Source organism: Podarcis tiliguerta, assembly GCF_965153285.1.
Source record: "Podarcis tiliguerta genome assembly, chromosome: 3".
Lineage (NCBI taxonomy): Eukaryota > Metazoa > Chordata > Lepidosauria > Squamata > Lacertidae > Podarcis > Podarcis tiliguerta.
The window spans coordinates 47,514,707-47,530,679 of NC_139536.1; the positions used below are offsets into that span (position 1 = coordinate 47,514,707).

Here is a 15,973-nt window from a genome sequence, read left to right on the forward strand (position 1 = left end):
CAGGAATGTAAATGAACCCCCCCTCACTTTTTTTGTGAGAGCCGCAGGGGAGGGGAAGAGGCGGAGGGTTGCCCATTTTACAGCTCACTGACCATTTGGCGATCCATTGAGAGGAGGGCTTGGAAAAGTGGTTCCTTTGTGGCCGCTCTCGCCAGATTGGGGGGCTGCTCATTTGCATCTCATTAGCTATGCAGGCGGCCGGCGAGATATAAGGCAGGCAGGCGCCCGACCGCAGGCAGATCCGTAGCGCTACAGAGCAAGCGAGCGAGCAAAAAAAAAGGGGGGGACAAGAGAGGGGGGGAAAGCCGACAGCCTGCCAGATCCAAGGCGAAAGCAAAGATCACCCACACCTAGAACCACAGAGGGGAGACCCGGGAAGCGCGCACACTCTCACGCGGGCGCCGCCAGTCAGCTGCTCTCGAGTAGCTGCTGAAACGAGACAAGCCTCTTTTGCCTTCCTTTTTTCCGGGGGCTTGGATTCCTTCAAGAAAACGAAACAGACTGATCGCAGGTCTCTGCCAGAAAGTGGCGACCAGCAACCCGGGGGATTTGAAGGCGGCTGCTTGACAACCCACTGCAAAGCTTAAACACACGCCCGCCCAAACCACCGCCGCCGCCCCTTTAAAAAAAGAGAGGAAAAAAAACACCCCAGACCACCAGCCCAAAGCAAAACCCCTCTTGCCCTCTTCGCCTGAAGCCACCGGGAATTATCTCCTTCTCGTCCCCGGAGGGATTTCCAGATCGTTGATTATTTTAATCTGCTTTGGGGAGCCTTTTCTCCGCCTCTGGGAATTAAGTGGCTCTTCTCTTCCTTTGGTGGGAGAAGAGGAGCGAAGCGCGACGAAGCCGCCCAGAACTGTCGCCGGGAAGAGGAAAAGCCGAGAGGAGGGTAAAAGTTGCGCCTCCAGCCTAATTCATCTTTAAAAACAATCGCCTCCCAAAGAGCTGTCAGTCATCCAAAGGGCGTATCGAAATCCGCATCGACGGGGAAAGAGCTAGAGACTTGAAACTCGCACATCTCCCTTCTAATCCCCCTCCGGCCGGGCTAGGGAGCGAGAGGTTTGTCGGGACCCATCTTCTTGTCAAGACGCCCCTGCTGTTTTGCGGTTGCCTTTTCCCCAAGGGACGCCAAGGAAAGAAGCCCCAATATCTCCCCTCGGGCAACTCGCTCCCTCTCAGAATGGGAGGCCAGTCCACGCTGACTCTAGTGGTCTTTTGCGTGCTTCAGTTTCCCTGCCAGGTAAGCATCGGCTGTATTATAATGCATGTCTGCGCGCGTGCGGTCGTGTTGACAAACCTCTTGAAACCCGCAAGGCATCGTAGATAGGGAAAGTTGGCGCGTTGCACTTCTCCGGGACACTTGAAGGGCTACCGAGGGCGAAGGGTGGTGGCGATCTGTAACGAAGCGTTGCCCTTCTCTCCCCCACCCCATGGGTTCCTGTCGCCCCCCTCCCTCGCTTTAGTGGAGGACCGTCTGCACGCGCGCGCTCGCGTTCACACATACACGCGCGCGGCACAGAGAGAACGAGAGTTCACCTCGGTGGCTTTGCTGGCGCCCCAGTATTAGCGGAACTCCGGTACTCGGGGCACGCGAACTCCGCCGCGCAGGTGCCCCCTGTCGGAGCGCCGCGAGGTGCCATCAATGGGGAGCTTCGCCATTGACAATTCGGCGGCTGCGTTCGACGCAGCGGGGGGCCTGGCCATTGTGCTCTGCGGGAGGCGCGTTGCGCGAACGCAGCCGCTGTCCCCCCCCCCCCCCCGCGCGCCTGGAATCAGTGCAGAACTTCCATTGATAAATTTGCTCCGCCCCCCTCTGGGCGCTCGCCTCCCAATCGCCAATTTGCGGCTCCATTTCCGAGGGCCAAGAGCTCCCCCCGCGTCCCCCCCCCTAAGTTGCTAATGGTGGCTCCCGCTCCCGCTTCCTTCTGCAGGTCTGGAGCTCCGGCGTGTTCGAGTTGAAGCTGCAGGAGTTCGTCAACAAGAAGGGGCTTCTGGGCAACCGCAACTGCTGCCGGGAGGGTTTCGGCGGCGCCGTGGCCAGGGGCGGCGCGGCGCCTGGGCTGCAGCAGTGCGACTGCAAGACCTTCTTCCGCGTCTGCCTCAAGCACTACCAAGCCAGCGTGTCCCCGGAGCCGCCTTGCACCTACGGCAGCTCCATCACCCCGGTGCTGGGGGCCAACTCCTTCAGCGTGCCCGACAACGCCGCCAGCAGCGACCCCTCCTTCAGCAACCCCATCCGCTTCCCCTTCGGCTTCACCTGGCCGGTAAGTTCACCCGGGTCTCCGTTACGGGTAAAGAACAGGGAGGCTGCGGGGGGAGCAGCGCAAGCTAAGGAAAGGAGCCATCGCTTCCCTCCTTGGTCTCCTTGTTTACAAAACACTTTTAACTACGCCCCCCTAGTGTTGTTTGAACAAATGCAGATTAGAATTGCCGTTCCCTGTGTGTAAGTGCACTTACAGGATTCCAGATTAGGGAGCGCATGCTCATGGTCAGATAAGGCTGCTGCAGAAGACTGGGGGGAGCTTGCTTTTTAACTAGGCGTTTTAACCTTTCCAGTGCTTGTCAAGACTAGGATGGGGTTAGGGAACTGGGGTGGGACTGTGGATACAGAAGCAGGGATGGAATCGGGAAGAGAGCTTTGTGTGTGTGTGTGTTTGTATTTGTAGCCTTTGATGCAACAGCGCAGCTCAAAAGAGTGTCTCCTTCACAAATCCAGGCTTCTCCCCAACTCCCCACGATACGCCCTTGCTCCTTGAGACCTTGCTTATGCTGCTGCCAAGCTAATGGCTGATTGCCGCTGCCAAGGTTGCTAGATGCTTTTTAATGCAAAGCGACCTCCTGACTTCAAGGCTGCATCCTTTTGGTCCAGAATCTGCACATTAGTGTCATAATGTATCTGCACCTCCCCGCTTTCTGAGGAGTGAAGCCAGATTAGTGCTCCAGAGAGTGCAGTTCTGACCTCGCAATAGTGTTGGCAGGGCCAGCTTGTGTCTCATTAGCGGCCTCAGCCAGTCAGCTGGAGGGAGGGTGATAATAGGGGTGGCTGCACATACTTTATGCGACTCCATTCCCCCTGCCTTTCCATTATGGAAATGGCTATGTCATTGTCATTTCTGCCCGGAATTCCCAAAGGCTTCATCTACTCCGCTATCTTCTCCTCCAGCCCATTACCTCTCAGGCAGTGTGCAGAGAAAAAGTGTGAAGGCTGACAGTGATGCCCCTTCTCCCGCTCCCTCCCCCACTTTCCCCTCTCTGCTCCTTTTTAACACCACATCCTGTGTGGAGCAGGCTGAAAAAACAGGCCAGGAAGCAACTTTTCAAAAAGCTCTGCCATTTCCTTGAGGAAAGTGAAAACAGGCTGGAGTCAGGGGATCAGAGAGTCACGCTGGCTGGGCACACATATTCCTGCCCCTCCTGTGACCATATTATTTCTGCTGACTGTAGACGTTTGCTCTCATTGTTTTCTCTGTGTTCTTTAAAAATCTTATTTTCCAGGGCACTTTCTCTCTCATCATTGAAGCGCTGCACACAGACTCCCCTGATGATCTCAACACAGGTAAATGGCTTTTTCCAAGTTCCCCCCAGGACTGTTGCTTTATGGGTCCATGATATGCCTGCTTTTCCAGTTAGTGAACTTTCCCAGTCCCAATAGCAGCCACTTACTTCTAAGGAAGCCCCATTGGAGTCAGTGGGACAATTCCACCTGGATCAGTGGCAACCTATAGCTTTTCCATACCTGCTTAAAAAATTCTCACCCCTCCCTGAACTACTCTAAATTTCCATTGCAATCTTAAGCTTTCAATTTATTTAACTGCATTCCTGTTCTCTCTCTCTCTCTCTCTCTCTCTCTCTCTCTCGCTCTGCTCCCCCACCCCCTGCCTTCTGTTTTGCAGAGAATCCAGAACGCCTCATTAGCCGCCTGGCTACGCAGAGACATTTGACTGTTGGCGAAGAATGGTCCCAGGACCTGCACAGCAGTGGCCGCACTGACCTCAAGTATTCCTACCGTTTTGTGTGTGATGAGCACTACTACGGAGAGGGCTGTTCTGTCTTCTGCCGCCCCAGGGATGATGCCTTTGGCCACTTCACTTGTGGAGAGCGTGGGGAGAAGGTCTGCAATCCTGGCTGGAAGGGGCAGTACTGCACTGACCGTGAGTGTCCTCAAGGAAATCCTCATTTGTCTTTCTAAAGTGCTTTGGTGCCACCAATTCTCTCTCTCTTCCTCGCTCATGCACTGGTGCAAACATGTCCCATTCAGAAATGAGTGTGCTAGCTAGGGAGAATTTTAAAATACCAACTATAATATAATGAAATCCTGAATCTGTAGCCCTTAAGGAATAAGGATAAAATATAATATATTAGAATTACAAAAAAATGCTTTGTACACCAAACAGCAAATAATATTGGACACAGTTCTTTTTGGTGGCAATAGATCGATGAGCTCCTAGAGAAAGAAGAAGGTGCAAGGCATTAGGAGACTTCCTCTCAGCAAAGTTATGGACATGATGCAGCCAGCACTTTGGATTTGCATGACTTTTATTGGGAGAGTAAAACAGGTGCTTGGCTGTCCCACTGAAATCAGTGGAATTTGAAAGTGCTTGACACTGGCTGGATTGGATCCTTAGAAATTGCCACGAAAATCCAAAGGTGCAGAATTCAGGAACCTGACCTAAAATAAACATCACCTTCAGGGCAAATCAGCAAAATAATTATGGGAGCTATATAGAAAGTTTGGACAAATATTTAGAGCATTTTATTCCCACCCACGCCTAGCAGATACAGAATTCCTAACTTAACGGTAGGTGAACAGTGGCAACCAATGGGTCTGACTAACATAGTCTTATGTTACCAATTGGGCTAATAGCATTATAATACACATTAAAACATACACATTTCTACAAAATCCCTGCAGCCTGTCTTATCTATTGGCTGTGATGTAGCCGCATTGTGCATGTAGCCAAACTGGCAATTTTGAAGTAAGTGCTTTTCTGAACAAATACACCAATAAATGTGACATGCTGCTTTTTCCTACTATAGGGTATCAGACTTACTATTTTATAGAATTTATGACATTCTCGACTTTTAGTTCTTTTTCTTTCTTTAAACATTTTCCAAATTCCAAAAAAATTAAGAGCATCCACTAACGTAAACAGTAAACACATTCTATACATACAGTAGATTAGGCTGCAGTCCCAAACACATTTGCCAGAGAGTAAAGGACCATTGAACACAGAGACACTTACTTCTGAGTAAATATGCATAGAATTGCTTGTAATGCACATTAAAATGCATACAGCTTCACCAAGTTCTTGCCCTGTGTGACATAACATGATTGTTAATCAATAGTGTCAAGTCTAATATAGCTAATCCCCTCTTAGTTATTTAGCATGCACATTGCATAGCAAACCTATGAACCGAATGTAGTCAAATAGTTTAATCACTATTTAGCAGCCCAATCAGTTTCCCCCCTTTTTTCAGCCACAACTTCTTGTTTTATTAGCAGAGGGAGGACTTTCCCTATTATTGCATAAGAGATAAGTCTCATGGTGGCATTAAGTGCTAGAGTCAGTATGCTAAATTTGCATTGACAATTCAATTCAGAATGCCAACATTCTCTAAAAGGGGTGGGGAACCTCTGCCTCCCTCCACCCCAGCTTCAAACCAGAGGTCCTCAAACATCTGGAAGGTCCAAGGTTAGCCACCCCTACACTCTGATATATCACCCTCTGCCACCCAAGCTCCTCTGGGAGGAAGGGCAGATAGACAGATGTACACAAAACAAAGATGAAAATCAAGGACACACATTGAAAAATTCCTGAAAGTCATTCTGCTGATTGACAGCTGCATTTCTGCACTTGGCACTTTAAAGTTGTTAAAGACTATCCCCCTCTTCCAAAGATCAGGCCAGCATAATTGTGGGAGGAGTAAAGAACAAACACACACAGAGAGAAATTCAAGGGAAGTGTTGAAGTTGGTTGACTTGAAGGTGCCAGAAAATGCAACCCCCACACTAAAGTCAGTGAGCATTCTTTCCTTGACTTCAGTGACATCTGAATTGCATCCCATACGGTTGTTTTTTAAAGGTCTTATTTAGTTTTTGAGTTCTTAGTTTCAGTTCTGTAATGTCATTGATAGCAGCAATGATAGTGGAGGAAACATGGGTGTCCATAGGAACTTTTTTTTGAGGGGGGGGGGGGATATTTTCCTGGGGTGGAGCACTAAGAGGCAGTGGGCAGGCTAGGTGCTCATCAAAAATGAGAAGTGTCTGCACATACTGTCTTCTTTCTTGGGATCTACAAATGTTATAACCTTTCTTTTAAATTTAAAAAAGGTGGGAATTTGGGGATTATAGTTCATTGGTGGTAGGAGGACTGTTCTCCCCTTGCCCTTCCATGGACCCCTACAGGAGTTTGGAGGCATGTGGCTACATTTTATAGCCTGGCAAGAGAAATTTGAATGTCCTTGTCCAAACCTAGTGAGCCAGGGTTGGCAATAACACCAACAAATGGCCTGGAGCTGTACCAAAACATCAACAAACCAGGATCTGAAAGTTGAACCCCATAAGCTCCACATGTTCCAATGGGTTTGGCACTCCACCATGCCACCTGAGAGAACTTCCAAAAGCAGATTGTGATATGGTATGGCTGTGTGCTATTCAAAAGAAAACAAAAGCTTACAAAGGCCACTGGGCATACCCCAAGCCCTTGGGTGTGTCTAAAGTAGTACGTTGGATCCTTGCCATTGTGATAAGATGTGTCCAATGTAATTGCCGCTGTTTGTATGTGTGTGCTTTTTTTTAAAAAAAGAAAACACTGTTGAATGGATTGACACTGCCCAGGCTCAGTATCTGCGCAGAGAGGGTGGGCAGAATTCTGAGCCAATTCAGCAAACAGAGGACTTGTGTTTCCCATCACAACACTCGGTCTTCTTGCCTCCTCCTTTCGCATTAGACATGGAGGAGCGCAGAATAAAATGGCTTTAGGAAAATATTCCCTTTGACTCCTTAGTCAATGTTGCCTTCTGAAGCCCCTTTGTATTACTGGTGTAGACTGACTGTGTCTCCGTCCTTCTTTTTAATAAGCTGAGTTTGAGGAGCGAGTTAGAATACATGCCACCTTTTTTTTGACCAATGGGGGTGATGTCACCCTAGAAGCAGAGGAAATAAATAAACAAACTGCAGGCTTTCCTCATAGGCCTGCTTGCCCTCCCCACCCCCACTCCCGCTGCCCATTCAGTTCACTTTTTTTGAGACAATCTGATTATCGGCCCAGCTTTTCCTCGTCTTCTGTTTCTCCTTCTCCGGGGCTCGTCATTGTCTCTGGCTTGCTTTGTTGAATTAAAACTTGCAGTGCCTGCTTAATGAGTTCCATAACCAGGCAAAGTAATGAGCAGAAGTCTTCCCTCCTGCTGGCCTGCTTGCTTCTTTGCCATTGCTGTGTGTGTGTGTGTGTGTGTGTGTGTGTGTGTGAGCTCCCTAGGCCTCTTCACTCCCGCCTCCCTTTCTGGGTGTGTGAAAGAACTTTGGACTTATTTATTTGAATAAGAAGAAAAATCACTGCGCGTGCCATAGATTAGATCTGGGCAGGGATAGGCTGTTTGGGAAGCACATCTTGGCCCTGATTGGCCGCAGGAGGTTGGGGGTATTGTTGCAGTGGGGCAGCTGCTGGGAGAGAATAGACAATAGAGCAGCTGTCCTGGCTGGCACCCTGCACACCAGCTGTCCACCCTTATCTGCTCTCTCTCTCTCTCACTCACACACATACACACACACACTCTGAGGACAGCAAGAGGAGGAGCTGTGTGCATAGACTGGCGGGGTGGGGGGTGGAGGGAGAGGACTTCTGACCCTTGCCGGGAAGAAAAGGCGGATGGGAGCAATTGTGAGGTCTCTTTTGTCCATGGGCAACTGTATTAAGGGGAATGTTCATCCCTGGCGATAAGTAAAGGACCCAGTTATTAAGCAAGATCAATACGCCAGAGTTGAATTCAGCTGCTGTTACCAACTCAGCTCTAGTGAAAGGAGTTTGACTCACTCAACCCTTCCCCCCACCCAAAGGCTTATCTGTACATTTCTGCTCCTTTGTGTTTTTCAGCAATTTGCTTGCCTGGATGTGATGAGCAGCATGGATTTTGCGACAAGCCTGGGGAATGCAAGTAAGTTTTCGGAGCTCTTCGTCCTCTGCCCCTCCCACCCCAGCCCTCCTGCCTGCACACTTGATCCAAGAATCCCAAATAGATGACATGAAATGCCTTAGAAGTTTTGCCCGATGGTTGGGTGAGACGTCCCAATGATATGAAGTCAAAGTATTAATCCAGAAATTGAAACATTCCCCCCCCCCCAAAGTCTCGGCTTACATCTCTGTCTTGTTCAGCTTTCACTAGGAAATAGTGTTCGGATGAGGCTCACTTCCTAGCAGGAGTGCATAGGATTTCAGCCATAATGAGTTCAAATTTGACGACCTTATGAAGCCCTGGCAAAAATTACAATTGCTTAAGTGATAGCTACAATAATGAGGCAGTGGAGTGTTGCAATTCCAGTAACCAAATCTAGTGGAGAGCTGGCGTGCTGTAGAATAGAAGATTGAGTGTCGTATTTAGGAAAAGACCTGGGTCTAAATTTCTTCTAAATTAAAAAAATAGGAGATCTCTCAGGATACAGGGTTGGTGAGATCAAATGGGATCATCCCATGTATACTGCTCAGAACGTCTTGGAGGAAGGGCAGAAGTGTAATCAATAATAAACCAAAGCCACCATCTTAAGCACTTTATGCTCCGAAATGAGTTCAAATCAAAGAGCTTCAATGGAATGGAAAATTCTGTATTCAGGCTGCGAAAGAAGCATCTATTAATAGTTTAGGAATATGTCTTCCTTGATTGTTAAGGAAGTTTTTTTCCCTTGGGGTTTTCTGTTTTTGTTTTTAGCTTCAATGGGTTTGCAGTTTGTGGTAGGATTTCCTGTACTGATAGTCTGGTATTTTTGATTTTTTAAAATAGATGCCGAGTTGGTTGGCAGGGGCGTTACTGTGACGAGTGCATCCGGTACCCAGGTTGCCTTCATGGTACCTGTCAACAGCCGTGGCAGTGCAACTGTCAGGAAGGCTGGGGCGGACTCTTTTGTAACCAGGGTAAGTTCTTGACCTTTCATAGTAACATGACTTGATCCTCCTTGAACTAAGACTGCAATCCTATGCATGCTTAGCTGGGAATAACTTGTAATGTCCTTGCGAAACCGCTTGTTTCCTTACAGACATGCCTCTTGTTTTAATCTTCTGTAGATCTCAATTACTGTACACACCACAAGCCTTGCAAGAATGGTGCCACTTGTACTAACACTGGCCAAGGGAGCTACACCTGTTCTTGCCGTCCTGGCTACACTGGAGCCAACTGTGAGATTGAAATCAATGAATGTGATGCCAATCCTTGCAAGAATGGAGGGAGCTGTACCGTAAGTTTCTAAAATGTTATTATTATTATGATTTTATTTTAAAAAGTAGTTTTAAGAGATGCTTACGGCAATCTCAGTATGCAGTATAGGCTTCTAAACACCACACTCTTCTTTGCAACAGGATCTTGAGAACAGCTATTCTTGTACCTGTCCACCTGGCTTCTATGGTAAAAACTGTGAGTTGGGAGCAATGACTTGTGCTGATGGTCCGTGCTTCAATGGAGGGCGGTGCACAGACAACCCGGAAGGTGGATACAGCTGCCGTTGCCCAGTGGGTTACTCTGGATTTAACTGTGAAAAGAAAATTGACTATTGCAGCTCCAGTCCTTGTGCTAATGGTAAGCCAAACCAGTCTTTGCCCGATCCGTTCAAGATGAATGAGCATTTTGCCATGACTGTCAATGAAAAGTTGAATGAACTTCCCATTTAAGTTTGTGTAACTTTCAGGGGAAGTGAATGAACTTCCCACTGAGGTTCACTTAAGGCCCCATAATGTGAATTCCCGTTTTAGCTGAGGAAGAGTAAGATCTAATCCAAGTCAAGTAGTGTCACGAGAGGTGTATGCAGCTTATGCATGCTTATTCAGAAGGAAGGCCCAAATTGTTCAAGTGGGGCTTACTCTGAAGTGTGCCATGCCCTTGGGTTGGATTGTAAATAGGACCTGCAGCAAAATGGTGCTTTCCTCCTGCCCCCCCACCCCCAGCGTATGGTTGTCCACCAGCCTGACTCAGCAAGACTCTTTTGGTGTAACTTCAAAAAGTTGCAGTCTTACGCATGTTTACTTGGGAGTAATTCCCATTGAACTCAGTAACTCTTACTTCTGAGTAGACACGCAAAGGATTGTTCTGCGCATCTGTCTTGCCTAGTATAAATCATAGAATCATAGAGTTGGAAGAGACCACAAGGGCCATCGAGTCCAACCCCCTGCCAAGCAGGAAACAGTGTCAGCTTTCCCTTTTCAGTTGAATAAATTGCTCCTCAGCCTGTGGCTGGAAGGTTGCATGTTTGGAAGTTTGTTCTCCCAAATCCCTCCTTAAACAAGGAAAACCGAGCATATCAGGAAAGAGAGCCATCTCCTCCCCCCCCCTTCTCCCTGAGGTGTACAGGCAGGCTTTTAACTTTTAAATATGAGGAAGTATTCACACCCATGAGAACTCTTCTGCTCCCCGCGTCTGCCCCAAAATAGCTTGAAGTAGTGCAGTCTAGGAAATGGCCGCTTGGCTCTCTCTGCTAAATGTCTAAACGGACCCAAAGACTTAGAAGAAATCCCCATGTCCATGCCTGTTGCTCTTCCCAAATTGTTCCTGTCATATGGTCTTAAGCAATGAGTGCAGAGAGCAGAACCAGTTTGATCTTCTGCTTTTCAGCTGAGGGAATGGGCATCAGACGGGCTGCTTCCTATTTTCTGATGGTTCTTTTTAATTGCACTTTTGGCTTGAGTTTAGTAAGTAAGGTTATGCTTATGCTTCAGATTTTGTTGCGGTTCAGTTTTTAAGAAATGACCTGGACCAGCTTGATTCCCTGACTATATGTCCTCCTCTGTGTGTTTAAGAATTGGGTCACCAGATTTGGACATTCGTTTTCTATATAGAACATACCCCTTTGAAACGCTGGAGCAGTGAAGTATGGCGACTGCAAAACCATTTCATTTATTTGTTTTACAAATCCTTATCTTGCCTTTCCGTAGACCCCCAGAGCAGCTCCTAAACAATAAAATCACACAACCAATCAAATACAAAATGTCCACTAGAATCCTAGACACACCTCATCAAGAAGTAGTTGTGATAAAATGGTGGGCTGGAGTCTGGTGGGAGCTTTTCCAGCCTTGGGACCACATTCCCTTGGGGTCAACTTCCAGGGCCCTCCTACCAGTAATGGAAGTGGCTCAAGCAGGTGTGGCCAGACACATACCACTCTCCATCCTCCACCCAGGCAAGCAAAAGGTGTTACCACACTTCCAGGACACATTCCAGCCAGGTAAAACCATAAGAGAAAGATTCGGAGCAGGACCAGGCCTGGGTAAAGTCCCCAGGGCTGTAAAGTGAGGCCCAGAGAGCTGCATATGACCCCTAGGCCTGAGGTTTCCCCACCCCATTGTAAATGATTCAAAACTGTTTCTAGTAAGAACCATAAAACTGGCTGATAACAGAGTACACCTTAAAGGCCTGTGGATCTTTTTTTTTTTTTTTTTTTACAAGTTATTTTTACAAGTTCCTTTTAAAGCCTCAGTTCTGATGGATCTCAGTGGGCAATATGTTTCATCATGCCTTGAAGGCAGCCTGCCAACTACGTGTGTCAGAGTGAAGCTGCAATCCTGTAGCTGAAAATAAGCCCTGTAATAAGACATTTGATTGTACTGGGTTTCCCCTGCGTTTTCTACCGTTACAAAGGCTCATCTCTTTGGGCTATGTTTCCCTTGCTTTCCTACACAATAGGAAGCAGTATGCTGTGAGGCTGTGAATACTGCATAACTTCAGGGATTATCCATACTTTCTCTTGCATTTTGATCATATTGTGTACCATTTAATTCCAATGGGACTGGAAGCTTTTCTCATTGTGCCATGGCTGTGCCTCTCGAAAATTCAATCTTACCCAGCGAATTGGATCTTGCAGTGTGCATGGAAAAACCAAAGAGATTTTGCTTAAACTGAGTTTCATTTCAGTGGAGAAGATCGAATTTTGACATCCTCGGAGCAATGTGAAAGGCTCTTGGGCCCAGGGAAATTAATCGTTACACAATACAATCCAAATGCAGATCTGGCAAAAGTGTGGATGAGCCGTTGGTCTGACAGGGCTGTTTAAAGGATGCTGTTGACTGGGAACTGAAAAGATGCGTTGTCTAATGGATAAGAGGCTTGTCTTTGGCCCTGTGAGATCTGGAGTCAGGACCCCACTTGGCCATGAAGCTTGGGTCACTGTTTCTCAGCCAGATCTACCTCGTAGGATTGTTGCTAGAATAAAATAGAAAAATCTCACGTGCCCTTTGGCGAAAAGGCAGTTTTGCAGATGCAATAAATGGTCACTCCTGGGCTATATACTGATCTCATTTGTCCTCTCTGATGTTTTGCAGGAGCCCAGTGTGTTGATCTGGGGAATTCCTACATATGCCAATGTCCGGCTGGCTTCACCGGAAGACACTGCGACGATAATGTGGACGATTGTGCTTCCTTTCCTTGCTTGAATGGCGGGACCTGTCAAGATGGGGTTAATGATTATTCTTGCACCTGCCCTCCGGGTTACAGTGGGAAGAACTGCAGCACTCCCGTCAGCAAGTGCGAACACAGCCCTTGCCACAACGGGGCTACTTGCCACGAGAGGAACAACCGCTACGTGTGTGAGTGCGCTCGTGGCTACGGGGGTCTGAACTGCCAGTTTTTGCTCCCCGAACAGCCTCCGGGGGCAGTGACGGTTGACATCACCGAGAAGTACACCGAGGGGCAGAGTTCGCAGTTCCCTTGGATTGCAGTATGCGCCGGGATTATCCTGGTCCTGATGTTGCTGCTGGGCTGCGCCACTGTGGTTGTCTGCTTCCGGCTCAAAATGCAGAAGAGGCAACAGCAGCCCGACCCGTGCAGAAGCGAGACGGAGACCATGAACAACCTGGCCAATTGCCAGCGAGAGAAGGACATTTCCATCAGCGTCATTGGCGCCACCCAGATTAAGAACACCAACAAGAAAGTGGACTTCCACAGCGATAACGCGGACAAAAACGGCTACAAAGCCCGGTACCCGTCAGTGGATTACAATTTGGTGCATGAACTCAAGAACGAGGACTCTGTTAAAGAGGAACACAGCAAATGTGAAGCTAAGTGCGACACATACGACTCCGAGGCAGAGGAGAAAGGCGCAGTACAACTAAAGAGGTAGGTTAAGGAGGGTGGCAGGGGGTGGTTTCAGCAAGCCCCCTTGCAAAGTGCAGGGAGCATATGCGAGCTGGTCGCCAAAGCAGCTGTCTCATCCTTGTCTCCTGTTTTCTTTTTGGCTTGTAGTGAACTGTCTGAAAGGAAACGGCCAGAATCGGTATACTCCACTTCGAAAGACACAAAGTACCAGTCGGTGTATGTCATATCAGAAGAGAAAGATGAATGCATCATAGCAACGGAGGTTGGTATATTCTCTGATGCGCTCGAAAGGCAAACTTACCCATCCAACTTCCCAGCTAACTAGAGTCAGCTGGCAAATTCCATCCGCTCACCAATGCTATGCCAGCTTAGACTAGCTGAAATTGGATCTGGCTTTGCGTTGTTGTTCTTAATTGAATCCCGCAACCTATTGCTCTTCTTGATGCAACCCAGTTCTTCAAGCTGTTCTTTGCAACTGGGGACTTGAAGAGGAATTAATTGGTTTAGTACATTGGGGTAGTCCAGTGGAAAGTAAGTAGGGCAATTCCAGAGTAGATGCCTATAAAGCTATGCTCAGTGGTACGGAACATGGTTTGCATGTAGAAGGTACCAGGTTCAGTCCCCAAAATCTCCAGGTAGGGCTGGTTATTGTGTAGACATGGATGGACTAATGGCAGCTTTCTATGTTCTAAGGAAACTGCCCCATAGGTTGTATATGTATCCATTGCTATCGAAAAGCCTGCTACTGATTCCAGTGGATTGCATCAGTTACTAGGTTAGGTACTTTAGTGGTACGAAATCACAAATGTGTCCTTAAAGAGAAAGGCATCCGGTGGGCTGTGATTCAAGGGGAGACCCTGCAAGGCATCTGCTTCTGAGAATGTAGAAGATTGTATGCAAATTGTTGTTCCCAGTCTTCCTTCTTGCCTGATAGATTCATCAGCCTTGCAAATAATTCCACTTAAGTGCTTAGTCTACACAAATACTGCTAAACCACCTGTACTTATTGCGGGCATGAAGGGAAGAACCAACTTCCATAAAATTAATTGTTTGGAAGAGATTCTTGCTTCCTGCGGGTGACCAGACAAGCGCCTGTTTTCTATATCTGGCATAGTCCTGGGAGGGTCTTGTACCTTCGTCTTTTGTACCTTCATCAATTCACTCTTGCTTTCTCTCCCTCCCTCCAACTTTACGCAGGTGTAAAGGAAAGACGATATGGCAAGATTGTTGTTTTGGAACAATTTTCAAAGGTGATATGCCCCAATGAATGCTGCTGAACAAGAAAGGGAGAGAGATTCCTTCACTGACTGCTGCTGAGAAACTAAATTCAGGCTGAGCTGGTTCTCTACTGAAGTTAGCAAAAGTGACTGCAAATAATACATGGTGGACACTAGGCCAGGGTCTGTGTTCAAAGATACCTGTTGCACTGCCTTTTATGACTATTTATCATTGCACTATGGTCAGTTGCTTTTTTTTCTATATATATTTAAATGAACGGACTTAATTCCTACATAAGAAGCATGCACTGCCTGAAGTGTATATTTTGGATTCTTATGAGCCAGTCGTTTCTTGAATTAGAGATACAAACACTGCCTTTATTGTCCTTTTTATACTAAAATGTGTTTTTACTAGGTGGGGGAAAAGTGTGTTATTTTTTTTAAAACTGTAAAAAAATTATTTTCAGGATATTTGTAAAGCTTGAGTATTTTGTGACGTTTCTTTTTTATAATTTAATTTTTTTGGTAAATATGTACAAAGGCACTTCGGGTCTATGTGACTATATTTTTTGTATATAATGTATTTATGGAATATTGTGCAAAATGTTATTTGAGGTTTTTTTTACTGGTTTTTTTTTTTTTGGTTAATGAAGAAATTCATTTTTAAACTATTTTTCCAAAATAAATATTATTAATGATATCCAAAGTAACATTTGTGGGTTTGTTTTTTTAAAACGTAACACTGTTGGACCAAATTCTGTTACTCATCATCATCATCTGAAGGTAGATGGGCGGATAGATGAGTCCATTTCTTGCTCCATATCAGAGTTACATGGCTTTGGACTCAATGTATGCAGCTCTCAGGTCATAGCTCAGTGACAGAGCACTTTTCTTGCATGCAGAATGTGCCAGGTTAAATCCCTGGCATCTCCAGGTAGGGCTAGGAGAGACCCTAGAGCAGAACTTTCCAAACTGTGTGTCGGGACACATTGGTGTGTCAGCTGCAGTGTGTCCAGCCCGGGGCTGGAAAAGGTTAGTTTAACCTCCGGTTTGCTAGTAAAACTTGTGGGATGTAGCATCACTGAAGCAGTCAAATACAACATTTCCTGTTTGCCCAGAGTGGACTCACAGGGGACTTCCTGTCACACCTGGTCTGGAGCATCCTTCTCCTGTGTGTGACCCTGGCGTAGACCCTATAAAAGGGCCAGTCACGCAGCCATCTTCCTCTTGATACTTACTTGATGCCCTTCTCTCCATTTTACCTTTTGCTCTCTGCTGGCTCTCAGCCAGCAACACATGGCTCATCCCTACAGAGGAGGAAGCCACACTTTGTATCTCTATAAATGTAACTGCAACTATAAACTAAAGCCTGCCTTCAGGAAACTACTGTGAACTGAATGTAAGTCATCTTTACTCTTACTTTTAAAGAAGACTGCCGTGTTACTATTATTTTAAGAGGCAAATAAAGG

At 46.9% G+C, this 15,973-nt stretch overlaps 1 protein-coding gene across 1 annotated transcript; it reads left to right on the plus strand.

The window, feature by feature from the left end:
• The first annotated feature begins 238 nt into the window (after positions 1-238).
• DLL1 (delta like canonical Notch ligand 1) lies at positions 239-15,210 on the plus strand. Its single transcript, XM_083434097.1, has 11 exons — positions 239-1,240; positions 1,932-2,264; positions 3,496-3,556; positions 3,894-4,151; positions 8,094-8,154; positions 8,995-9,125; positions 9,276-9,445; positions 9,567-9,783; positions 12,516-13,308; positions 13,435-13,549; positions 14,485-15,210. The coding sequence occupies exons 1-11, from the start codon at positions 1,181-1,183 to the stop codon at positions 14,488-14,490; spliced, it is 2,205 nt and encodes a 734-aa protein (XP_083290223.1). The 5' UTR covers positions 239-1,180; the 3' UTR covers positions 14,491-15,210.
• Positions 15,211-15,973: the final 763 nt, after the last annotated feature.